General features: G+C 42.7%; 1 protein-coding gene across 2 annotated transcripts; it reads left to right on the forward strand.

Annotated features, from left to right (window-relative positions):
• The first annotated feature begins 10702 nt into the window (after positions 1-10702).
• On the forward strand, positions 10703-24897 carry HNRNPU (heterogeneous nuclear ribonucleoprotein U). Of its 2 annotated transcripts, XM_041128519.1 has the most exons (15): positions 10703-11444; positions 11565-11639; positions 12713-12824; positions 12954-13027; positions 15466-15605; positions 17148-17247; positions 18348-18460; positions 18878-19141; positions 19398-19517; positions 20010-20138; positions 20502-20670; positions 21205-21444; positions 21895-22097; positions 23287-23358; positions 23774-24897. In XM_041128519.1, exons 1-15 carry the CDS (start codon positions 10907-10909, stop codon positions 23825-23827), a joined length of 2403 nt encoding a protein of 800 aa, XP_040984453.1. In that variant the 5' UTR covers positions 10703-10906; the 3' UTR covers positions 23828-24897. The 2 variants fall into 2 exon arrangements, with proteins under 2 accessions (XP_040984453.1, XP_029890241.1); XM_030034381.2 differs by having other exon boundaries at positions 10703-11639.
• The last annotated feature ends 1721 nt before the right edge of the window (positions 24898-26618 follow it).

Raw genomic sequence — 26618 nt, forward strand, 5'->3', positions numbered from 1 at the left:
TCTTTTTCTCAGTATGGACAATCTTCAGTAATATCAAAGTTACAAAGGTGGGGGGGGGGGGGAAAGCTCCATAAATTCACAGATCTCTCAAAGCTCCAGGCCTGGCATTTGGATCTGCATAAGGTGTGGTTGGTTATGAAGGAGCCAGTGCCATTAGCAGCAACCCAATGGTTGATGCTGGGAAGATGTCTTCTGCTTCTAAGAGAGCCATCTCCAAATTCTTTTGTCCATCCTCCCAACATCCTTCAATAGCCTGGCGGATTGCTGCAGATAAGAGTTGATTTTATATTAAGCATAAGGTTTCACAGACAAACCTAGATTGTAAGAGCTCTTTTTTGTCAACTTTGTGATCACAAATAATTGCATGAAATTAATCACTTATATTGTCACTTGGAAATCAAGAATAAAAGTGCTAATATCTGGAAGGTGGAGAGAGAGAGCATATGTGTTATCTACTGAGAAAGACAGATAATGTGCACCGGGAAGAGAAAAGATCTGTGAGGTATTAGTGTTAGAAGAATTAGAATGAAACCTAAATGAGAGGATTTCAAAATAGAACAAAAATGAAGAACAGAAGTGAAAAAACACAGTCAAATGCTTGAACCAGAAGCATCAGAAAACAAATGGATGAAAGAAAAACTAGATATAGATAATCAGATAGAAAAGTTGTATTTGTCAGAATTATATATAAAGGATCTTTAAGTTTTGAAAAAAAAAAAGGGAGAGAGGAGGATCTAGAGATCCAAAATATCAGCAGATCTAAATGGATAATGGAAAAATCCCAGTCTTGAGGCATATACTCATACTCAATCCCAATCATGAGGCATATATGTATGCTTAGCTTTACCTCACACAAGTAACACCAGTGAGTTCAGCAGTAAGCTCCACCAGTGTAAATCACACTTCTCCCTCTCTTACACCCCCAGTTTCAGCAGATGCAGCCACAGTAAAGACTGGAAAAAAAAGAAGACAGAAATCAAATGCAATTTCCAATTCAGATAAAACATCAGACTGTTAAAAGTACTGAAAGAAAATACTTGTCCTTTATCATTAAAATGTGGGTCCAAATATACCTAAAGGGCAGAAAGGGGAAAATTAACATACTGTTACCCAGTTTTAAATGCTTTTATTTTAAAATATAGGCTGTTAGGATTTTAAGAGCTCTTGGTGCCCTGCAACAAGAAACTTTATTTCTAATTAAAATACGGTGTTTCATAATTTTCCTTTTCTTCATTCTAAGGAGTTTTCTCATTTTTGTTATTCTCTAGAATTAACAGAATCTCTTAAATGATTCCAGGAGAAGCAGTAATAAGTTAGTTTAATAAACTTGACAAAAGCAGCAAAGTAAACTTCAAATTTCAACAAAACTGCTTAAAATCCAGAACATACTCTGGAAGAGCACGGTGTTTACCACTGGGATTTATTCAATGTTTTTTTAAACCTCGCTTTATTCAAACCCATTCTGGATATCACCCAGGAAAGCACCCTGTAGCATCCCAGCATGAGGCTGCTGACAGCCCACCCTTGTTCAGGCAGGCGGGGAAGGCAGGCAGGCAGGCAGGCTCCTCGCTGCTCCACCAGCCCTTCTGCTTCAGCCCGCGCAGGGTGGGCTGCCCCATCCCTTGCGTTTCACGCTCTTTCTTCCTGCCCTCTGCCTGCAAGTCACAGCCTCCCTGTAAGGCCATAGCACTCATCCCAACCAAATTCTTCCCTTTCTTGTGTCAGGTTGCAGACTTATTCCAGCCTTGGCTCGGAGGTGTCTTTGGCCTCCAGGTGCTTGTTCCGTGGCAGATTGGGCCCAAGGTGCTGCTAGCTCTGGGTGATGAGTGCATACCAGCCCTGGGCTCCTGAAGGGTTTCAGTCAGCTGTCTTGCAAAGGGAAGTGCTCTGTCCCTGGCTCCGCAAGTACAAGTTTCAAGTACTGTTTCCAGTTAACAGTTTGCATGATGGGGAGGAGGGGGAGGAAGGCATGAGAGAAGGAGGAGTATTTTCACCCTTATGCAAGTTTTGCTGCTGAGTATCCAAATTGGCTTCTGTGGATTTGTTACCTGTTCACAGCAATGAAAGTGAAAAGTGACTCAGCACCCATGTTCATTCACTTCCCTCCCAGGCTGTCAGTTTGGGGGTTATCTGGGGTAATGTTCTCCAAAGCAGTCCTTGTTCACTTGGAAGCAAACGGAGATCTTCAACGCATTTCATGTGGGTTGCTGCAAGCTGCGATCTACTGCCAGTGCGGGACAGGTTCAAGCCAGACACTTCAATGTTACAGCAAAGTGAAATTCTGCATCATTATGATGAAGTATTTCAAGTACATGAAAGCTTTTGAAATACATAAAAATGGGGGAGACAATATAGGGAAAGCTATAAACCAGTAAGTGAGAAGTACAAAGGAACAAAAGGAAATATTACCAGAAATATTTCCTCATAATAAGGGTGCTTCAAATAAACAGTGGACCTAAAGCTTGCTTCTGATTCACTGCTGGTTGCTAAAGCAGGGCATTAAGTACAAACTCTCACATTGTCAAGCCTAAGAACTTGGGCAGGGATTGCTAGAGTTAGTTACTATGGAGTTAAAAAAACCTATTGGCTTGTGTGATGAGACCAGCTCCAGAGAAGAAATAGAGGATAAAGGAAAAAAGCTGGGTTTAATCATTCATTTAAAGATTTGCCCTCTGAATGCTCTGCATTCATTTCCTTTGAAGCTGATCAGTTATAACATTATTTTCTGTGTATTCATTTTGTTTAAAGCTGCTCAGTTATAACATTATTTTCTCATGCAATTGCTTCTTTTTCAAGTGTTTTTGGGGGGGTGTTAACTTTTAATTGCCTTTTGTGCATCAGTATATTAGAATTTCACAGTGCTATCCATAACTAGAGTATCTGAGACTTTCCCACCGGGAATACACCGGCAATAAAAAAAACCTTCTAGGTATTGTGGACAAACTGATTCTTCTCTGTTTTGAAGGTGTGAGATTTGTGCTTGGAGTGCATGTCTTTTTTCATTCCTTTTTAACAATATTTTTGGTTTTAAGTTCTTGTAAATGATAGACAAGCACGCTATTGTTACTTAGCGACGAGCTTTTATTTTATTTCAGAAACACTGTCCTGTATATGCTAATAGGATTGTTAAAACAGTTCCTTGTTATGACTGGCATGCTGTGCTCATCTTGCTTCTTACTTGTTTTAATTTTTGCTGTTGGGGATCTCTTACTTTGCTGGTAAGTGGAGCGGGAGAGAGCAGGAGAAAAAAGTGCAGATGCCTCATCTCATAGAGGACTGCCAGGCAGTTCTGTTTTCTTTTGTATGAAAAAGAACTCATAAAATCCAGAATCAAATTGAGGCCCAACCCTGTAATGAACTCAGCAGAGTCACAGGAGTCCCCAGGACATAGGAAAAGCTATAGGATAGAGAGCCTGGAATTACAAATACCGATAATTCAGGGTGCTGCACAAAACACATTGGCCTGATGTTATTAAAAGGATGGTTTTCTTTATGTTCGCTATCAGAAAATTTTAGCTGGATAGTTTAGGAGCTTGTTAACTCTTTGATTAGCTACCTTCTAGCACAAAGCCCCTAGAAAACTTTCAACCCTCCTCCCCACCGGTTTTGCTGGCACTGTTCCTTTAAAGCAGCGTGACCTGATGGGATATCTGGTTGTGGTTTATAACACCTGCTGGAAGGGCTGCCTGCCTTCTAGCAAGAGTGCGCTCCTGGGAATATCCTTAGACTATGGATGTGGAACAGCAAGGTTAAGTGACAGTGCTTTTCTTCTGATGCTTATTGTCAAATAATTGTTCTCAGAAAGTTAGCAGGGGGGTCACTGAGTTTTTGGATGCTTTCCTAGGAAATTACCTGTAGCCATTTGCTAGCAGTTACATTATTGTGTTGCTAGAAAAGTTTCTGTTGCTGCTGTCGGTCACATGAAATGATGCTAGTTCTTCTCATCCTAAAAATAAAGAAAGGCTGAGCAGAGTTGTTCCAGCAGAGTGGGTTAAAGAGCAGTGTATGACAAAATGGCTTTCTTTCCAGGAAACATTCTACAGTGAGGTAAACTTAATTGGATAAAATCCAGTTTAAAAAAAAACCAACCAAAACAAAAAAAACCCACAATCCTAACCAAACCTCTGACCTAATTTCTTTTCTTTATCCTGGTTTTCTATATTTCTTGATTTACAGATCATATAGTGTACAGTCTTAAGCGTCACTAATGCTTGTGCTGTGGTTTGCTAGTGCACAGTTAGGTTTTGTGGAGCTTTCTGAGCCCATGCATGTGTGATGGGAGGCGAGAGGGCAGAAAGGAAAAAGTTCCGTTTCCTTTTCTCACTGACTGTGCGGAGGGATTTTTCTTTTCTTTTCTTTTCTGTGCTGACTTATTCTGGGGCCTAACAGAAAAGTAGCTAGACTTTGGGATGCTGCTTCCAAAGGTAAGAGTGAAGAGATCTGAGACCAAGACTGTGGGGAAAGGCAGTTTTGCACTTTCTAATTTGCTTTCTGCTGCTTTGGTGTCTCCTGGAGCTACCTTAGCAGATCTTAGGATTTTGTAGCAACAGCCTTGTAGGCTTGTCAGAGCAGTGCCTAGACAGGGAAAGCTACTTGGCATCTAGCTTTTTTTTTCTCCTTCCTTCCTTCCTTCCTATGTACTGGACATGTTTCCTATGTAGAAAGTAGTGCTGGGGAGAAGTCTGAGGTACTGCCTCTGTCTGCATGTAGTTATCCTGAGGCTGTAGAACTTAAAAACAAATAAGCCAACAGCTTCAGCTGGGATATGTACATTTGTGAATGCTCTGGGCTTCAGCTGTGTGGCATGCTCTCATTACAAAAATGGCCATCTTGAAAGCATGCTAACATGGATTAATGAATATACAAAAATAGCTTGCTTACTCAGCTTTGCCCATCACAGATTTAAGGTGTGCGGTTGGACCATGGTAGTACCTTTTGTTAGCATACAATGTTCTTCTAAGTTTTAGGGGGTTTATGTGGTTTTGTCTAGCAAGGCCTTCCCAATCTGTAGAAGCCATTCTTTGTGAACTGAGGAGGGGATACAGAGGAGATGGCCTAAGAGCTGGCAGCACACTGGTGCCACAATAGGTGTGTGGCTGCTTCCCTTTTTTGACCAAAGCATCTCAAGAGGGGAAGGACAAAGGTGTATTGAAGAGGCTTAAAGAGTGAAATGATGACAGGAGTGTACTGTGTGTACTACAGAGGGCGCAGAGCATCAGAACGGGAGGGAAAGAAAATAAGAGTGTGTGGGGGTGGGATGGAGGATTTGGGTTTCTTTGGGTTTTTTGTTTGGGTTTTGGGGTTGGTTTTTTTCTAAAATGAGGTTGAAGAGAAAAGTTGCATTAGGCAAGAGCTGGTCTGTTGGCTGCCAGTTCTGAATTGTCCTGCCACCCACACTTCTTGCATCTGTCTTCCAAGATCAATCAGTTTTAGTTACATACATTGACCATATGTTTCTTCTGGTATATGAGTAGGAAGGTACACTGGAGCTGACACTCAACTTTAAAACCTACTTATGATTGTCTTAATAGTCCCTTAGGTTAATTTATAGTTTTTTGAAATGATTGCTTCACATTGTCTTCTTGCAGGAAAACAGTTATTTTTTGGAAGTTGATTTACAATGCTACCTCCTCTTTCACAGACTGACTGCTATTCAGAGGGGTTTAGTCTATCTAATTTTCCTGAGTTCACAGCTCCACTCTAGTAAATGTGTATATGTGGCAAGTTACAAGAAAAATCTCAAGAAACTGCAGATGTCTGATTTCTGGAGCTGAGTATCTTCTCATGAAGTAGTTCATATGTAACACTTGAGAAGTGTGTGGTCGGTAAACTTCTGAATGACTCTGAATAAAGCCAAAATGAATCCTAATTTTAATGTTGGAGGAATGCAGCCTTTATTTCCAAGGCCAGGTTTGGAAACTGTGTGAGTCTTTGAATGCTCTGAATTGAGAAACTGTTTCTCAGAAACTCATGGGTTTGGGTTTTGGCTTTTTTAAGCAAGAAAGGCTACTTTTTGAAAATGGAGAAAGGGGGATTCTTGTCACTACAGGGTCAGTGGGTGCTCACCCTTTAAAGGGTGACAAACATGGCTTGTGGCTGATTTGTGATGTCCCAGTGTAGGTTTGCAGCCCTTCCTTCTGCTTGGTGGGACTGCTGAAGTACTTCATCTTCATCCAGTACAGGAAAAGCAAAATAGCATTAGGATCTTAAAAAGGACTTGTGTACTGACCCCTGACAGATGACCCACCTGGGGATGCTGTGCAGGAGTGTAATAAGAGAAAGGTGCTACTGAGGAGAAACTGGTGAACCAGACTGGTACCAGAAACCTGAATTTCAGTCCCTTGAATGCTGTTAGCTCTACTTGTAATCAGGCACTAACTATCTTTAGGTCCGAAACCATCCTTAGGACCTAACTGATCTAGTCCCTGTGCAAATAATAGGCCTTATTATGGCAAAGGACCACCTCGTTTCTGAGATGAATTGGACCTCATTTGATATTAAAATATCATGGAGAGATTATAGATAGTACAAGGTAAGGTCAATCTAGTTCAGCATCCTCACCCTGATAGTGAGCAGTAGTGCATGTCAGGGAAAGAGAGGAGCACAGGACGAGTGTAGTGGTATTTCTCCAAAACAAGCTCCCAACATCCTGGCAGAGTCTCCACAGATAGAGCCTACCTATGGAGATATATAGATAGGGGGTTCTTTGGGCTAAGAAATCATCAGAACTGACCCTTTGTCATGCAGCCTCACTTGTGACAAATTAGCACTTTAAAAATGTCTGAAAATTTCTGACTGGCTCTAATAATGATTAATGAGGATTTCATGAGGAGAGATGAAAAGCGAGAAAGAAAAAGACTCGCTCCACATGCTGCCTGCTATCATAAAAGGCAGCAGAGTATTTCAAGAATTATATTCTCTTTTAAAGTAATGGTGTGTTGAATGTGGAATTCTGAAGGCACTATTAATTGAGGGTAGATGGGTTAAGGACATACAGAAGAGACCAGGAGCATATTGTGATGGTCAGACATAGGGTAAAGCATGAGAAGAACAGCTGTAACAGGACAGACAAAGCTGTAAGAGAGCAGAACTAGGAAAACATAAATGCCTGGGTCCTCCTGCAACACTGAAGGTGTATGAAAAGGTTCGAAGCCCAGGTGGGATGGGACTCCTGAGACTATCAGGTCCCCTCCTGAAAGCCTGCACTTCTTTTTGTCACCCCTTTGTCACTGCTCTTGGCAAACAGGAGGAGGAGGGGGATGTGGAAGGACTAAGGGTGAATAATGGAAAGAACATTATGGGTGAGGAAAGCAACTAATTAAAGTCTAAAGCAGCACAAACAAAAGTGAGGGAAACCACAGTAACTGATATGTTGAAGAGCCAAGTCCCAGAAGGAGGATCCCAAATTACGTTTGAGAGGGGAGACTGGTTTGGAGAAAAAAACATTCTTTTAAGTTAGAAAGTAACACAGTCAGGAGGAAAATGTTATATGATGGATAAAAAAAGTGCATAGAATTGCATCTGTTATGTATGGGTAGATGTCACTTTCCACCTAAATGGAAAGGAAGATTTTTTTTCATATATTTTGAGACCAAAGAAAAGGCAATTTTAATAGAGGAGTACTTGTGGTTATCAGCAATGTTGTTTTGTTTTTCATATGGCCATTGCTATCATACAAGTAGCAGCTTTGCAAATTAAAGCTAAAGTGCTTTCCTCTAGCACTTTCTTGTTTCAGAAGTTCACATTACCAAACACTCATTTTTATAGTATGGCTGGTATCTATCTGCATGATCTAGGAAAAGATGAGTTGAAGGATCTACTATCTGAATTAAGAGAGGGCACAGCAATGAGGAGAGTGTATCCCCTTATTTTTCCCCTTCAAAGTATGAATAGGGAAGATGCAAACTCCTGAAACGTAGGACTCGAAGAGGACAGGGGAGGTATCTTAGACAGTTTTTTCTCAGAAGGAAATTTGTAAGAAATATGTATTTAACTTAAACATAAACAAGCCTTTTTTTTTTTTTACACTGAGAGGCAGTCATTAAGGTTACATATCTATTTCAGTTACGTGTGTATTTTATGTACTTAGCTTTATAAGAAATGCTGTTCTTACCACAGTTGAATCACCTGACATCTGAAAATTGACTGGGATTTCTATAATAATAGGTAACATAACTGTAGTCTGAAAACACAGTCCTACTACACTTGTTTGGTAGCGTAACTAAGTGTGTGGTTAGATAGTAAGTACCCTTACTGCTATGGTATGAATTAATCTACTTTAAAAAAAAAAAAAAAAAAAGTTCAGCCTTCTAAGTGGTTTAATAACGAGATAGCCTTAGTAACTTAAAAAAATTCTCAGGTTGGTGGTGTTAAATTTCTGGGGGAAAAAATGATTCTTACTTTATGTATTTGTGGCTTTATATACAGGCTTGAATGCTTTAGGTTAAGTAAGTAATCTCTTGATGTGTCTCAAAGCTGTTAGCTGTTTTGTTTCTCCATGGTAACAGGAGTATAAAGCAGTATGAGCATGTTACTGAAGTAGGCAGACATGACATTGTTTGGGAATGGGATTACATGTGAGAACTGCAGTTCTAGGGTGATTCTGAACAAAGGCATTTTCTAACACAGAGGTGCTGTGAATTTGGGCAGATGTGCTAATTTAAGGCAATGTTTAGGGATCCAAAACTGGCCTAAAAGAATCTATCAATCTATGAAGTTTGCAGTGGTGGGAGGTATTGTCAGGCATCAGGTTGATGAAGCTCTTCCAGAAGCATAGCTCAACATGTGAAGAGGCCTGTGCCAGATCAAGGTCTAAATGAAGGGCTCTGTCTGAGGTTCAGATATAATACAAGTCATAAAGACTTAATGATATATTTTCTGTTTAATTTTTTTTTTTTACATTCAAAAAAAGAACATGGAGGTTGGACAGGCAGATGACATCTAAATTGATGCAGAGTTATCTGTAAGCTTCAGTCAGTAATCTTGCAATAGGACACTAGGTGAACCCTGTATACTTTTGTTCCCACCTTGGCAGAACAGTATATATCAAGAGTAGCTCAGCAGACTAGCTAAGATAGCTCTTTCATGAAGAAATGGACAAAGGTAATGATTTATACTGGCGCAGCTTGATCACGCACTGACCTCTCCCTACCACTGATGCACTCTTGCCCTTTTTTCCCCTATTGAGGTGACTCTGACCTCCTAGATTGAGAAAAAAAATCTACTAACTTGCATTTATAGTAAGGGAAAGGTGCTGGCAACCTTTTTCTCATCTGTATGTATTGCATGAGGGAGTTCTCCCTGTCTCTGTTCCAACAAGCCGTTGTGTAGTGACTGGTTGAGCTAACCTTGCCGACTGAGTCATGTTTCCTCCAAATGGATACAGCCTGACTGAGGACAGACCAGTGTATGTGCGTGTGTGCGTGTGCATGTGTGCTTGGAAGAGGCCTTTCCTTGTGCTGTTAAAACAGTGTGACTTCCTCGTCTCTCCTCCCTTCCTCTCGGCGCAGGTAAACGTAATTTGTTCTGGTTCAGAAGGCCACGCGACCTGTACCAACACAAGGCAACTTCATTCCAAACACACCTTCCCTTCTGTTGCACTTCATACTGATCTTCCAGTTGTTTGACTTGCTTTTCTTTTTCTGCAAGTGAAAATTAGCTTTTTATCCAGGCTCCCCGAGGAAGCAGACTTGTAGATTAGTGCTGCCTTTCTGTTCGTGTGAAACCCTCTCTGCTGTTTTCAAGGAACTTTTGACCAAATTGGAAAAATTCAACCACTGTACAACTCGGTGGCTGAGGAGAGCCCCAAATTAATGCTGTGCAGAGGGAGAAAGAGGGAAAACTGAGCAGTTCTGGTTAGCAGATCAGCTCTGTGCTGAGCTCCAGACTAGTGCTTTTTGTCCGGAGGAGAGTTAATGTACTTGAAAAACCTTTGTTAGCCCTGTGGCTTTGTTAGCTAGCCCCAGCCCCATGTAGTCAAAGATCGCGTCCGTGCATGCCTCTCAGTGCTGCAGCCGGTGAAGGAATGGCTATATAGCTCTACCTTTGTCCTTACGTAACTGTGTTAACAAGGTTGAATCAGGGTAACGATTTTGAGTAGCTAGATTCGTTTTCAAACCCTTTATGCCACAAACTGTGCTGACTAGGCCCGAGATGGGCGCCCGGCAGCGGGGCTGGGGGGGGGAAGGAGCTGCCGGGCCTGCGAGGCTGTGGCCTGGAGACAGGGCCGGGGCGGGGGGGGGGGGGGGGGGGGACACGGGACGGACGACCGTTTAGTTTGTCTGGGACCTTCTTCGGGTTTAATCCACGCCAGAAGGACGGGCGGAGGCCTGCTCGGGTGACACGGTGACTGATTTCCAGTCCCGAGCGGATGGTTTTGCCGAAGGGGTGTATCGGAGCGGGGACAACGGCGGTGCCGGCGGCCGCGCTTCCTGCTGCCGCCTTGCCCAACATGGCGCTGGTACAGCTGGTGGCGCGGAGCGGGCCGTGCCGGCAGGGAGAGCCGCTCTTTCCCCTCAGGCTCCGCTCCGCGGAGCGGCGGCGGCGGCCGGCCCACGGCTGAGAGCGGGCCGGGTCCGCGCGGAGCCGCTGCGCTCGGGCGGGTATTTACGGTACGGGCGCGCGCGGGCGGCCGTTACGGTAGCGGGGGGAGCGGGGGGGAGGAGGGACGACGTGCGCGGGGGGGGGGCGGGCAGTGCTGCGTGCTCGGCCCCGCGAGGCGCGTCTCCCTCGCGAGCTCGCTGAAAGGATTTGGCGCCAGGCGGGTCCGCTCTGCAGCTGCCGCAGCCGCACGAACCAGCCGCGCCACCCACCCACCGCCTCCCGCCGGGGCCCCGACCCAGAGCCGCCGCCGCCGCCGTCCGCCCCAGCCCAGAGTCGCCCGCCCAGGGATCGAGCCGCCGCCGCCATGAGCTGCTCGCCCGTGAACGTGAAGAAGCTGAAGGTGTCGGAGCTGAAGGAGGAGCTGAAAAAGCGGCGCCTCTCCGACAAGGGCCTCAAGGCCGAGCTCATGGAGCGGCTCCAGGCCGCGCTAGACCAGGAGGAGGCCGGCGGGGGAGGCCCCGCCAGCAGCGCAGTTGAGCCTGGCAACGGCAGCATGGAGGGGGAGGCAGCCGAGAGCGGCGGGGGCGCCTCGCAGCTCCACCAAGGGGGAGGCCCCGACCAGGCCGCGGCCTCCACCGCGGAGGACGACGACGAGGAAGGGCTGGAGGCCGCCGATGGCGACGCCATGGAGCTGGGCGAGGAGAACGGCGAGCGGGCGGGGGCCGGGGGCGGCCCCATGGAAGAGGAGGCGGGCGGCGAGGAGGAGGAAGAGGAGGAGGAGGAGGATGAGAACGGAGACGACCAGGGCTTCCAAGAGGGGGAGGACGAACTCGCCGACGAGGAGGAGGCCGCGGCTGGGGACGCCAACGGGCACGGGGAGCAGCAGCCGCCCCAGCCCCAGCAGCAGCAGCCGCCCCCGCCGCTCCTCCAGCCGCGCGGCGCCGCCAAGGAAGCCCCCGGCAAAAGCGCTGGCGGTGCCTCCGGGCCCCCGGCGGCGGCCCCCTCCGGCCCGGCGGGCCCCGCCAAGCAGCAGCAGCAGCAGAAGAAAGCGGAAGGTGGCGGCGGCGGCGGCCGCCCCGGTACTCAGGCCACCGGCGGTGAGTGTGCGCGGCGGGAAGGGGGGGCCGGGGGGGAGGGGGCAGTTAATCCCCCCCCGCGGGAACCCCCGTCGCGGGGGGGGGGGGTGGCGGCAACGGCCAGGAGGGCGGTTTCCGGGGCGCGCGCGGGAGGGCGTTCGCGGCCGGCGCGACGGCGGCGCTTCCCCCGCGGGGAAGGGGGGGGGGGGGGGGGGTCCACGGCCCCCCCCCACCCCGCGCGGCACCGCGTGCTCCTTTCCAGGCGCTGCGCTGGGCCCCGCGGGGGGGGGGGGGGGGGGGGGCGAGGGTCCCGTGAGGGGCCGTTGTGCGGGTCCGGAGGAGGAGGGGCCGTCGCGCGGGGGGGAGGCGCGGGGAAGGGGCCGCGGGGGGGGGGGGGAGGGGCGGTGGCGGAGGGGCCGCTGGGGCGCGCTGTATTGTGCTGAGGAGCGCTCGGCGGCGTGACGTCACTTCCGGCCTGGGCGCCGCACGGGATGGCGTTGGGAAGGCCTGGTATAATGGAGGCGGGAGGGAGGAGGCGGAATCCCTTCCCTGCAGGCAGCCGGGCGGCCCCAGGCGGGGCTGCCGGCCGGCCGGGCCGCCGCCGGCCGAGAGGAGGCGCAGTCGTGCGGATCGCTGCCCTTGCGAGCGGCCGGGAATGTCCTGCTGGCGGCGGCGGAGGGGGGGGGGGGGTGTGCGGGTCTGGCGTGGCGGGAGGGGTTTTTGTGGGGTTTTGGTGGGGGGGGGGGGGGGTTGGTTTTTTGTTTGTTTGTTTTTTAAATTTTTTTTTTAACCGCTTGGGAACGGTCTGGCTTCTCTGGGGGGATCTCAACATCGAGGGCTGCACCAGCTGCTGGGTGGTGTACTGGCCGCTTCTGTTGCGGATCAGAGACGATTTAGCAGACAAGTTTTGCGTCTTCTGAGAAAATTCCAGATACGGCTTCTTATCTTAGTACAAAGCAAAATTTTTCTGTATGCTGCTGTTGTCTTTCTTGTGCTGTAGGATCTCACAATTTCCAACGTTGGAAGTGTCGTATAGGATTTTATTCCCAATTAAAGAGTTACTTCGTGTAATTAAATCATTAATTCTGTTACAGGAGATGCTAAAACAGAACAAAAACCTGGTGAGAAAAAGAGGGGAGTGAAGAGACCACGTGAAGACCATGGCCGTGGATATTTTGAATACATTGAGGAAAATAAGTACAGCAGGTAAATAAACTTGATGCTGGGCAGCATTTTCTGAATGAGGAGAAGTAAAGTACAGAAATGCTTATTTTAACAGTGTGAAAATACATGTAGCTTTATTATCTTTGGTTTGTTTGCTTTTGTTTTGTTCAGGGCCAAGTCCCCTCAACCACCTGTTGAAGAAGAAGATGAACATTTTGACGACACAGTGGTTTGTCTTGATACTTGTGAGTAAACATGCTTTCCTTTACTCTGGAAAGATGTGGTGTTATGCTTTTAATCTTAAAACCACACTTTCTGAAATGTGGGGTGAATACATTTGTTGACTTTCACCACCACGTAACTTTAAAAAAAAAAAAATTGCAAGTGGTGTTTCCACCCATTTTCATTATACAAACGAACAGAAGGGTATATGGGTCTTATATTAGCAGTAATAAGCTTGGTTTTCCTATGAAGTCTGTGATATTGTACAGTTTTCTGAAGAAATCTTAACGAAAACACTAACTAGTGTGGAAACTAAGCTGGCCAACTGTCGAATGAGCATGGAACACTCTAGAAACAGCTTGAGAAGCTAACTATATAGTACATGAGCTTTGCACTTCAGAAAGTTCTGAGAGTCAATAGTGTAGGTCATTACAGTAGTACAATTTGTGAAGTGAGCATCCTGTGTGACCTGCTACGGCCCTATTTATGTACCAACCAGTGGAGTATTTTTTCACGTTTTCTGATAAATTTAACAACAACAACAAAAATCAGGTAAGGCCTCCTGAAAAGTGACCCATTTGTGCAACCTGGGAGTTTGGGGCTGGCGGGGGTGCTTTGTGCAAATGGGATGGCAGAGAGAATTGGTCAGAAAGGGTGTAGAAATTGACAAGTACCTACAGACAGTGCCGGGGCAGGGGGAGGGAGATTGAGGCAGATTATAAATGTTACTGTTATTGTGATGTACCATGACTGGGGCAAAGTTGACATTTGTATTCGTGAGGGTAAGTACAAGGACTTAGTGCATTATTAGAAAACTTGAATAAGTGATGCTTGAACTCACTGGATTCTTTAAGTGCCATGGAAGGAAAGCTTAAATTTTTGCATTATCTGGCATATTTGCTAGTAGATCCATGTGGTTTTTTCCCCGAGAAATGTTTTGAAATGGAAGGAGGTATTAGTTTACAGCTTTGTAAATTGCTGAATATGCCATCCTTGACATTTTGCTAACTAAATCTCAAGTTTCTAGCTGCTAACCTGGTGAGTAGCCACCTTTGCAAGACCTTCTGATTTTCCCAGTAACTGAGTAGTAGCTACTTCTCATTATTATTATTTCTAGTAGAAAGTTTTGTTACTGGATAGACTTTGTGATTTAGTTTAAAGTGTTGACAGGCTGCTTGGAGATCAGAATCAAACATAGCTTCAAGACTGAATTGTGTAACAACTTGGCACTCACTCTCTTTTCTGGACCGTAATGATCCAGACATGTAAGAGGTTTAGCACTCTTAAGTGCTTTTTATTACCTGTGTCTTACAAGGAGGCTGTAATTTCAGATTCTGTTCTCATTTGTTGTTCTAAAAGTAACCTATACAGGTGGGTTTCTTCTGTATTATTTTATCTGGTTTTCATGCAATAAATAAGTTAGAAGTACTAATGAGAAAACACTTGGATCACAAATACTGTAGTTGCAACTGGGGATGGCTGTATGCAAACAAAACAAGATCTCATGCATGAGAGTTACCAGTCATACAGGGAAGACTGCATTTTGGTGTACTCGGGCAGCGTGTGGATTTTACACCAGGGCAGAAGTCCCTGCTCGCTCATTTTGCTCCTTTCTTGTAACCGTCAAATAGGTTTGGAGTTTCTTCTATGGATTCCTTGCTCTGGGGAATTCAAGTGCTATATCCTGCACCTCATGTTACCATTTTGCATTGTCTTTTTGAAACCTACTAGAAGATAAATTTGAAATTTCATGGTGTGCGGCTCTGAAGATGTCTGTAAAACAAAGGTTCCACTTAAGTTCTTGGAGCGATAGGTGAATTCATAGTGCAGATTGTGTTCTTGGGTGAAGTATGTTCTCTTACCACATTCTGTGTGCTTAACCTATCTGCACTTGACTTAACTGACTTTATTTCAATTGGCTTAATCTAATTGGACTTGATAATTGACTATATTAACCAAAGACAGTACTACTTTCAGTGCATAAGTAAATAGGAACACAAGTATTTTTGTTTCTCAGCTGCCATTAGGTTTGGGCATGAGGGGTAATAAGACTTCAAAAAAATGTATCTAGCAAGTAGTGCAAAAAGCACGACGCAGATTCCTTTGCTCTATATTGATGGAAGTATCTCAGGTAACTGAAAAAAAATGTTCAAACAGATGAGATGAAATTCAGGTTTTTAAGCAGATAGAAAAAAATAGAGGGAATTTGGTGACAGGAGTGAAGATGGCACCTTGAAAACTATTCTCGTTAGCTAGTTTTTCCTAAGATTTTTGGCTGAGCTTCAGCCTGCAGCTCCATCTAGGCATGTGTTCAGTTGCTTTCCTGAAAGATGCTGAGCACTTGCTGACAGTTTGTCTTGAAAATCACCTTTGAAAGCTGAAATCACCTTTAATGCATAACATTGGACAGCTGTACTTTATTTTGTAATAAGAGTAAACAGAATGATTTTTATGTTAACAGATAACTGTGACCTGCATTTTAAAATCTCAAGAGACCGGTTTAGTGCTTCCTCTCTGACCATGGAAAGCTTTGCTTTCCTTTGGGCTGGAGGGAGAGCCTCCTATGGAGTTTCTAAAGGCAAAGTCTGCTTTGAGATGAAGGTGAGTTAAACTGATGTTTTATGGGAGACTGTTTTGCATGCTTAAATATAATATTGTTTATATTTGTCAGTTTTTTTGGACTTAGTTGAAACTATTTCAGGTGAACAGGACTTTCAGAAGGCCTTCTCTTAGAAGCCTGTGAAACGGTTGTTGATAAAAGATTGGTCAATTTGCAAAACTGCTTCCTCTTCTATAAGAACTTCCATTTAAATAAAATAATAAAAAAAAAAAGCACCTTGCATTTGCCCTGAATGTGTAACTTCTGGTCTCATTTTTGAACAAAGAATTTTATTTGGCACCTCATGCATCAACACTTGGAAGAATTTTGATACTCGCTAGTCAGAAGTTTGCATGTACTTTCTGAAGATTACAGAAAGCTTGGCCTTTTTTTTTTTTTAAAGGCATATAAATTATCCCAGCAGTCCTTTTTCTGTTCCTGCTTAGTCTTTGAGTTTGACCTGCTCAAAGCAAGGATTTGGGCTAGATGACCTCCAGAGGTCCCTTCCAACCTGAATAATTCTGACTTGTGTATGCCGTGCATGTATTTAGCAGGTACTTGAATTTTGAGAGCGAGAGTTCTCCTAAAGGGTAAGAATGGCAAAGAGCAGTCAGCCTTGTAATAAACAGATTTCTCCCACTTTTTGACAAAAGAATAACGGGAGGCATAGAGTTTGGTTTTATTTATTTATTACTTAACAATTTTAAAGGCTTCTTTGCATATGATGTGCCTGTGTATACAAAGGCTTACTCTGTTCTCTTCCTCTAGTACTTTCAAATCTAACCACTACCATGAGGAGTGGGTAGTGATCCCATTCTCCATGCTCTTGTATTGAGTGATTTCTGTGTTGGTACCTATAACTTTGGAAGGCCAGTGAAGTGAAATTGATGACGGTATTTATTGCCCTGTTCACTTTCAAATCAGTTTCACCTCGGTCACCTGACTGGAATAGTTGTGGAAACTGGTAGGATGCTGATAAGTTTTTCACTTTAGTTTGGTGAAGTTTGTAAAGGCAGTTAGAAAATAGCTGGTTGCCTACAAATTCCAGTGCTTTTAGGTGGGTTTTTTTGAATCTGGGTATGTTGCGTGGAAGCTGGTAACTTGCCCAGGAAGTCTGCTTACTGTGGAAAGGGATGAGTAGTATTTTCCCCAGTCTTGGTAAAGCAATTTTTTTTTATCCATTACCACATTTTATTGACAAAGTTAATTTCCTGTTAATCCCAACTTTATGGCAATTATTTTTTTTAAATGCACGTATACATCTTTGTGATTTTAATACAGTGTCAAAAGGATTAAGGTGTTTGGCCACTGAGAGGGACTGCTATGACTAAGTGCTTTGAAGGTATATGGTATCTTGCATCTTCATTGCTCCGTCAGTCAGGAGATGCAACTATTTATTCATTAGCTTGTGATTTCACATACTTAAGCATGTTTTATTTTTGCAGAAAGTGAAGTGTAAAGGTTTCAGATGTTACCTTTGTGTTTCCATCTTGTTAGTGTCTTAATAAATACTACACACCTTTTAATGAATAATTTAAAAATAGGTTACAGAAAAGATTCCTGTTAAACACCTGTATACAAAAGACATTGACATACATGAAGTACGAGTTGGCTGGTCACTGAACACAAGTGGAATGTTGCTTGGTAAGACTTAAACATTTGGTTGCTTTTGTATTATTGTGTATATGGTTGAAGTTTTGTCATTTTTTCTTAAGCAGATGGGAAAAGCTTAGCGATTGTAGTCCGTGTGTTCTCAGAAGTCTTAACTTGAATCGTTCACTGGTCGTGGTGCAAGAAAGTTTATTACTGGGACCAAATAAAGTCATTAAGTACTCAGGCCTGTAAGGAGTACATGATTTGAGAGTTAATTCTTTCAGTGGTGAGGTATGGGTTGTGGAGAAAATTCTTTTGAAGACCTGACAAGGTTAAGGATTTCTCCTTTTCATGTAGTGTCATAAATAGGAAGAGGGGTTTCACAGCTGCCCCCCCCTTTTTTTTTTATTATTAAAGGGTGGGGCATGGTATAAGATTTAACCAGTGAAGAAAGATTCCTGGATAGCTACATTATAATTCTTTTGGCTTGGGGGGAGAATCCTCGTTTCTGAAAGTAGCTAGGAAGAAGGAAGTACAATTTCATTAGATACATGGGAACTGATCATAATGGTATTTATAACTAATACCTGCTGCTGAGACATATTTTTGTGGGAAATGTATATGAATTTGGTATGTTCTAACATCAGCAGCAGCTTTCTAGTTAAGTACTTAAGTTCCACCTGGGTCCTTGTGTTTGACACTTTCTGTTAGCTTGTTCCTTGCAGCTTCATACTCAGCTGTCACATAGGCTGAATGTCTGCTAAACTCCCTTTAAAATGGGGAGGGGTAAGTGCTACTGGAGACTAAATTCAGAAAGCCTTTCTGACTACGTTACAGGTATACTGGTGCATAATCAGGTCTTCAGAGTTTAAAAATACTTGCTCATGTCTTTATGTGGCAGTTCAGTTTTATGTGAACATGAATCTGGAACCAGCAGCATAAGGCTATTAAAACTGGGATGGGGGAAATACTGCTGTTCCATCTCAAGTGACAGTATTCTTGAATACAAGAACAAGCTGTAGCTGTTTAGGGGTCATAGCTTGTTTTGGCATTAAAAAAACTGTACTGAACAGCAGCTTACTTACGTAGCTGTGAATTGATTGTATTTCTAAAAAATGCCTATTTTTAATACGTTTAAATTATTTCTTCAGGTGAAGAAGAGTTTTCCTATGGGTATTCTCTAAAGGGAATAAAGACATGCAATTGTGAGACTGAAGACTTTGGTGAGAAGTTTGATGAAAATGATGTGATTGGATGTTTTGCTGTAAGTTTTCACTTATATTTTCTTTTGAGGAAAAACATACTTGAATTTTTAGACTGCTTTTATGTGAGAAGCCGTAAACCAGATCCAGGAAGAACTTGCAGCAAGACAAGTTGTATACCATAGGGAGGAGGTAGAAATAGCAGGCATTATCAACAGTGACTGCTGTCAATGTGTTAAGATTTTATATTCACAGAGAAATGTCTTTAAAGCCTTTTAGAAAAAAAAAAAATCAGATCTTGAACGAGATGATCATTGACAGTAACTCATTTTAGGAGAAAACTTTTAAGTAGATCCTTTATAATAAAACAGTGTTGCAGAAGTTGAGTGAATATAGCCAATATAGTGAAATGTCTAACATGACTTTATAGTGCGAGGTGAGTTATTTTATCCAAACTAATGCTTTGTCTTGAAAACCAGAATTTTGATGGTGATGAAGTGGAACTCTCATATTCCAAGAACGGACAAGAGCTTGGTGTTGCATTCAAAATAAGTAAGGAAGTTCTTGATGGGCGGCCACTCTTCCCACATGTTCTCTGCCATAACTGTGCAGTTGAGTTCAACTTTGGTCAGAAGGAGGAACCTTACTTTCCTGTACCTGAAGAGTATACCTTCATCCAGAAGGTCCCCCTGGAGGATAGGGTCCGAGGACCAAAGGGACCTGAGCAAAAGAAAGATTGTGAGGTAAGTTTCTTGTTGATAATCTCAAGGTTGTTGAGAGAGATGAACAGAAGTGGTGGAGTTTAAGCAGACTGTTGTACAACACTCTGACCTTTTTGTTTGGGAGCTTTAATACTTGGTATCTGGTGACTCTTCATCATGTGCCGCCGCCGCCCCCCCCCCCCCCCCCCCCCCAGTTTCCATTAGGCTTGCTGGTCTAAGTTGCATATTAAAGAAAATCTTTGAACTAGTATCTAAAATACAGAACCTGTTGTCACAGGTGGTGATGATGATTGGCTTGCCTGGAGCTGGCAAGACTACCTGGGTTACCAAACATGCAGCAGCAAATCCTGGGAAATACAACATTCTTGGGACAAACACTATTATGGACAAAATGATGGTAAGTGGTATTTCTTGGTATGTTCAAGACTTGCTGTAAATCCAAGGTCTTTGGCTGTCATGGGCTTGTTTTGTATCAAAGAAATCTGAGAAACCAGCTGCTGGTTAGCTAGTGACCATTAAAGTTTTGTTGTCTTGCTGAGCTGCTAACTCATACATGGCACAGCAGGATTCAGAAGTTTTTTGTGGTACTACATACTTAAATAGTCAACAGTTGACTATTTCTTAGTTCTCTTTATATCGGTGTCCTCAGAATAGAATGCTTAGCTTTGAATTAGTAATGTAATGAGTATACCTTAGATTCAGCTGTATTGATTCACCTAGTGTCTTTGTTTATAAATCTCTATGTCTTATGGAGGCTTTGGCAATTTCAATTATGAGTTTGTAGCTGTGGCCTTGAACAATCCTTGAAGCGAGGTGAAAAGCATTTAGCAAAGAAAAATGTCAGCCATGTGTATCAGGGCTACTTAAACTCTGGGAAATCTCTCTGTAGGTTGCAGGTTTTAAGCGGCAGATGGCGGACACTGGAAAACTTAACACACTGTTGCAGAGAGCTCCACAGTGTCTGGGGAAGTTCATTGAGATCGCAGCTCGTAAGAAGCGGAATTTCATTTTGGATCAGGTAGAAGCTTCAGTGAAAAAGGGTTAAGGAAGTTTTGTTATAGGCTGTAGTGCAGTAATTAAATGGGATTAAAGTTACATTGTAATAGCAGTTGTTTCACTTACTACTCGTTCAGGGGACGCAAAGTTGAGATATTACTACAAATGCTTGTCTGAACTTCTCTGGATTTATGGGATGTGGGAGGAATAGTGTTTTAACACGTGGATATGAGCTCGTAACTTTGCATTATGCAGCATCTTTATGTCCAGTTATTTGTAAACTTCATTGCAAGCTCTTGTAGAGGTGAAGTCTATACACCATAAGTTGACTTCCTTAACTCTTACAATGACAGCTACGTGTAGTAAGTTACTGCATTTTTTTCAGACAAATGTGTCTGCAGCTGCGCAGAGGAGAAAAATGTGCCTGTTTGCAGGCTTCCAGCGCAAAGCAGTTGTTGTTTGCCCAAAAGATGAAGACTACAAGCAAAGAACACAAAAGAAGGCAGAGGTGGAGGGAAAAGATCTTCCAGAGCATGCAGTTCTCAAAATGAAAGGCATGGAACATAATCCTATACTGTGTTTTAGGATGCTGAGTATCTGTTTAAAGGATTAAGTAAACGTGAAGTCTAAAAAATCACTTTATCTTAAACAGTTGTACTTAAACAAAACTGGAAGACTATTGTAACTTGTAGGACAACACTATATTGTGTTCCCTCTGCTGCAGTCCTTAACACTACTCAGTTATGCTGATATGCTTCATGCAGATGCACAAAGCTGTCTTGGCATAAAGTGCCCTATATAAGTGACATATTTGGCAGAAACTGGTGTTCTGAGTGGAGGCTTATAAAAGAAAAAAAAGATATAGGCAGAATGTTTTCAAGGTTTGGAACAGTACTGGCAACTCCATGAAGACCTGTTTATTTCTTTTGTCACTGTTACATTTTTTAAATGTTCAGATTACGTAATTTTGTCCCTATGCTGAGGGAATGCAGGGGGGTGGGAGGAAGAATGGGAGAAAGGTGGTTAAGTTATGGCTTTGGTTGTAGCTGAATGTAGATGCTGAATACTCAGTGTTTTTGCAATTATAGGGAACTTCACACTGCCAGAGGTAGCAGAATGTTTTGATGAAATAATCTATGTAGAGTTGCAAAAAGAAGAAGCTCAGAAGCTTTTGGAACAATATAAAGAAGAAAGTAAGAAGTCTCTTCCGCCAGAAAAGAAACAGAACACTGGCTCAAAGAAGAACAAGAAGAGCAATAAAAATCAATTTAATAGGGGTCAGAGAGGACGTGGAGGATTCAACATGCGTGGCAACTTCAGAGGGGGAGGTGAGCCAAGAAATAAGCCTGTAAATTTTGGAGGTTGCTGCTGCTGGGGGGAAGAAAGGTTGTAGTACTTGCATTGCAATTATTGCTTAGTGGGACCCTTGATTTCAACTTCAGTAAGTTTAAAGTATTGGTGCAAAGTTAGTTGTCCAGTTTTAAAAGTGAGGATTGTCAAAATCCTGGATTACACTGTCCATGTGGTTTGAGGCACAGCTTTGAGTTTTTATGTTAGGTTTGGTGTTCGCTTATGTGCCAGACTGTACTGGGGGCTAGTACATGGTTAAATTACCAGTTTTCATTATGACCAGATGACTTAATCTTTGCATTGAAATTTTTGTACTGAATTTGGATGTTTTATTTCTGTACCATCATTATTTTGAACAATAATCTTCATGTAAGAAATACTTAAAGAGACCTAACAATTACTTGATTGAAGTAACTCTCTCCCTGCAGTCCCTGGCAATCGCGGTGGATACAACAGAAGGGGAGGCAACATGCCTCAGCGAGGTGGTGGCGGTGGTGGTGGCGGCGGTGGCAGCAGCGGTGCAATTGGCTACCCATATCCTCGTGGCCCTGTTTTTCCAAGCAGAGGTGGCTACTCAAACAGAGGCAACTATAACAGAGGTGGAATGCCCAACAGGGGAAACTACAACCAGGTGATGCTTTGGGGGGATTTATTAGTTGAACTACAGTAATTTGGATGATGATGTTTGAAAGGTTTGGTGGCTGTGAATAGCCACCAGCTTGGTTGTGGTACTACACTAATCCCACACTAAAAGGCCTAGCTTTCTAGTTCGGTGTGTGTGCCCAAGAAGTTCTGATGCTGATGTGGAGGTTCCGTGTTAAGACTGTACCTCTGTCCTGTTAAAGATGAAGATTTTTAGGCCATGTGTGTGAAGGCTTGTGTTTGATGTTTGATTTTTCTCTCTCTCTTCTTTTTTTTCTAATTTTTTTCTCCAAACAGTAGTAACTGTTGTTTGGCCTTAAGGTCAAGATGTATCTTTATCAAGCACTTAGAGAACTTGCTGGAAATAGCTCTGGAGAGAGTCTTTGTTTTGGTGTCTGGTATCAAACATAACTAGTAAAGACATACTAGGCATGGTCTTAACTGCTGGAATATCAGTGGAAGTATTTGAAAACATAATTTTGATTACTGAAGAGCCAGCAGATGGAGCCCATGCTAGTAAACATGGCTCAGGTTTGTCTAATACTGACAAACAGGGGAAACGCACTATTTTATCTACTAGTATCAATGTCCCTTTTTTTGTACCGTAACTTGTACTTGAAGTTTTGTGGACTAGCTCTTCCGTTTTCAGTTGTATGACCCATATCCTTTTGTCTGATCAGATAACACATCCTTGTAGCAACTACAGCCTTTCCTAACTAAAAATAGGCAAGCTCTTGTATTTTTAGTTGTCCTGGTGCAGTTCAGCAGCTGGAAATAGGGTGAGTCAAAACTGGATTAGCCAGCTTTTCAGACCACTGGCAACAACAGTTTGAGCTGGCTTATTAATTCTGGGGTTCTTGCTCCATGTTTAAGAATCAGTTGCTTGGAGGAGGGGGAGAGGCTTTTGGTATTCTAGTGTTTTTCAGGTTTTTGTGGTGTGGTTTTTTGGTTTTTTTTTTTTTGTGGGTTTTTGTTTTTGTTTTTTGTTGTTGTTTGTTTGTTTTTGCGGCGGGGGGGGGTGGTGGTGTTTGGGTTTTTTTTAACCTCGGCCTGATACCTTGTATTTGAAAGATTCCATATGGTCTGTGATGGTTTGGTTGTAATAGAAAGATTGGTATTAGTACACTTCTAAAAAATCTATATAGATGAAGTAGTTAAAAACTGTTGTCCTCTTGCAGAACTTCAGAGGAAGGGGAAATAATCGTGGCTACAAAAACCAATCTCAGGGCTACAACCAGTGGCAGCAGGGTGTAAGTAGTCATAACTTTACCTTTTAACTGATTGTTAACTGGAGGGTTTGAAAATGCTGTCTGAAATAATTAGATGTGTAATCAAAACTGGATAGCAGAATCTTTTAATGCTGGGTAATATCACTATAAATAGTTTTCTGAGCAAAACTTAATCTGGCTTGATGGTCTTGATATATCAAATATCAGCTATGGCTTACCCGTCTTAATGGCATGTAGTATTTGGCTTCACATTACTACTGTGAAGTGAACTCTTTTAACTGCCTTCAGTTGTTTAGGAACTTGCTGCTATTTGAGAGGGCTTTAATCTTCTCAAGTTCCAGAACTAGACGTTTGTTAAACACTTTTTTTTTCCTGTAAGAAATGTAACCATTATGTGATTACAGGTTAAAATTAACTATTTATCCATTTATTGCAGCAATTCTGGGGTCAGAAGCCATGGAGTCAGCATTATCACCAAGGATATTATTGAATACCCAAATAAATGAACTGATACATATTTCTCCAAAACCTTCACAAGAAGTCGACTGTTTTCTTTAGTAGGCTAACTTTTTAAACATTCCACAAGAGGAAGTGCCTGCGGGTTCCTTTTTTAGAAGCTTTGTGGGTTGATTTTTTTTCTTTTCTTTTTTTGTACATTTTTAATTGCAGTTTTAAAGTGATTCGTAAGAGAACCTCAGCATTGTGCACGATAAGAGAATGTGTCAGTATTTCAGGGTTCTACATTTTATCTGTAAAATGTGACTTTTTTTTTACCACAACAAAAGTAAAACGTTGCTTTGTACCTGGTGTCTTTTTATTAAAGAATTTTCTCCTTTTTCCCCATCCCCCAATTTCTAAGAAACAGTCGTGAGTCATGTCACAATATGATAGAAATGTTAGCAACCAGATTCGTACAGAGGCTTCTTAGTAGCCCTCATGAATACCATGAGATTATGTAAAGCTCCATATTACACTCCATCCTCTCTATGAAGCTTCTGGGTGGGGAGGGGAGGAGGGGGAGGTAAAAGTTTCTGGCAATAACTAGGACTTTTTTGTAACATTTGGAACTCAATGAGATGCTGGGGGCAAAGAGGAAACCTGGGGGTAAATAGTGAAGGTGGAGTGTATGTAGAAGCTCTTAAAGTTGTAAAACTTGGTTGCATTATTTGTGGAGGCTCAAACTTGTGAAGGTACAACACCATAATTTCTTTTCCATTTGTTCTGCATTTTGATTCTGAAAAGAAGCTGGCTTTGCCCATTTCTTATTAAACAAAACTTGTTGTAAATCCAGTTGTCTAATGGGATCTATATGAAGTTAGCTGTGTGTCTGTATAACTCTTTCCCCACAAAATACTGTATACCTAGTGTGCTTGTAGTAGTTACTCCACCATTTTGTAAGCTAATGAAACTGTGAGTCACCCATTTTATAGCTAATTTTTAATCATGTCAATTCTCAAATGGGTGTATCTCCTTAGCCTGCTGATTCCTTTTCTCTTTAAAGAAAGTGGGTGGAGAAATTTAACTCTAGACGTTTGTTTGCAATAAAATAAATTCATTTTACTCTTGTTTTGGGATTGTTGCCATCAAGGTCTAAAATCCCTTTAAGACTATAAAGAGGAAGAGAATGTATGAAAGCAATGATGTTGGACAGTTTTAAAGTCATTACTGTGTACATGCTGAAATACTTGTGTTTCTTGGAAAAATCTAAACTGGTGGTTGCTCTGTTAGAGATATATCACGTGTATAATCTCACAGCTTAACATGGTTATATGTATAGGGCAAAAGTCTTTTGAGTTGCGTTTGCATCATGTAAATCCACTTAACCTATTTATTGTAAAATAGACATTAGGAAAGGAGTGGGGGAATAAACTGGACAGGGGGTAGGACAGAAGGAGGGTTGTCATGGAGAATGAATCCTGGAGTTGAACAGAGAGCTTCAATTTGTTTTAACTGCTATTTTGTTCAGACTTAATGCTTTTGTAAAATTGTAGTGGCGATGTTAGCTGCTAATTTCCTTGCATTTTAATGCCGTTAAGACAGGGGAGAGACAGAACTGTCCTAAGTGGGACTTGGGGGTACATGTGTGAAAACACATGTTGCTGCCAGCATCTGGGCGTTGGGATTTGCCTGCTGAGTTCGTTCCTCATGGCAGTGTACAGACTAGCAGAGGCTTACCAGCAGCAAACTAGACCTCGAGCCGGTGTAGTGTGCTTTAAACTTTTCTCAAACGTTAGCCCATTTCTAATAGTCTTCAGAAGTAAAGTTGTGTTGCTCTTCTAGCCTTCCTAGCAGATGACACTGCATATTGACATTAAACATGAACAGCACCACCCTCCTTGTTAATACTCCCTTAAATCATCCCTTTACTTTGAATGAGAAAAATGTAAATTGTTTTTAAAGAAACACTATTTAATGACCTAGAAGTGTGGGGAATCTAAACCCAAATCTGTTTTGCTGAAATGGAATTTTCTTTAGACTTGCAAAAAAAGTTTAGTGTAATTAAAGTCCATCTCCCTTCTACCCTCCTCACAAGAACTAACACTTTGTATGGAGTGCTGATCCTTTGCTTATTTTGGTACTCTATAAAATGATATAGTCTTAAACTGAAATATAAGAGCCTACACTTACTATGTGGTTGTAAAGCTTGTATTTTAATTCGAAAGTCTGGGATGTTTTGTTTTCAATTCTGCAATGTATGGTGTTTAAAAAAAAAAAAGCACGAGAGGAAGTGCTTCAACTGTCTTACACTTGAAAGAGGAGTATCCGTTTCTCCTAAAAATACTTGTATGAAAAAAAGCTGTTTTGGTAAGTTCAGGTACAGGTGTGCCTGCGTTCTGAGGTACAGAATTCGAAAAAGCTTCAACATAAGCACCGCTGAGGCAGGCGCACGTACCTCAGAGAGGGGACAGAAAAGTCCAAGTACAGCCCTGCTTGTTACTGCAGCAGAGCAGAGAGCAGCATGTGCGTGTGGTTGTGTCTTCCTCCAGCCTGGGTCCACCCACAAAGGAGAGACACTCCCTCGATTTATCTTGGCTCTGATTATTCCTAGAGAAGGGATTTATTTTGCCATGTGAAAATGGCTTGTATAGAAAAGCTACCTGGAAAATCACCAATATTTAAAAAGAAACCCAAACACTTAAATCTGCAGTTTGTGTTTAACAAAGGCAATACAAAACTTAGCTGATGGCTACAGAAAGGTGAGGAAAGCCCAGCTGTATGTTACCAAAAGGAGAGGGCTGAGCCATCTGCCAGGTTGAGTAACTTCTCACAGCTTACAAGGA

Source organism: Aquila chrysaetos, chromosome 13 (genome assembly GCF_900496995.4).
Source record: "Aquila chrysaetos chrysaetos chromosome 13, bAquChr1.4, whole genome shotgun sequence".
NCBI lineage: Eukaryota > Metazoa > Chordata > Aves > Accipitriformes > Accipitridae > Aquila > Aquila chrysaetos.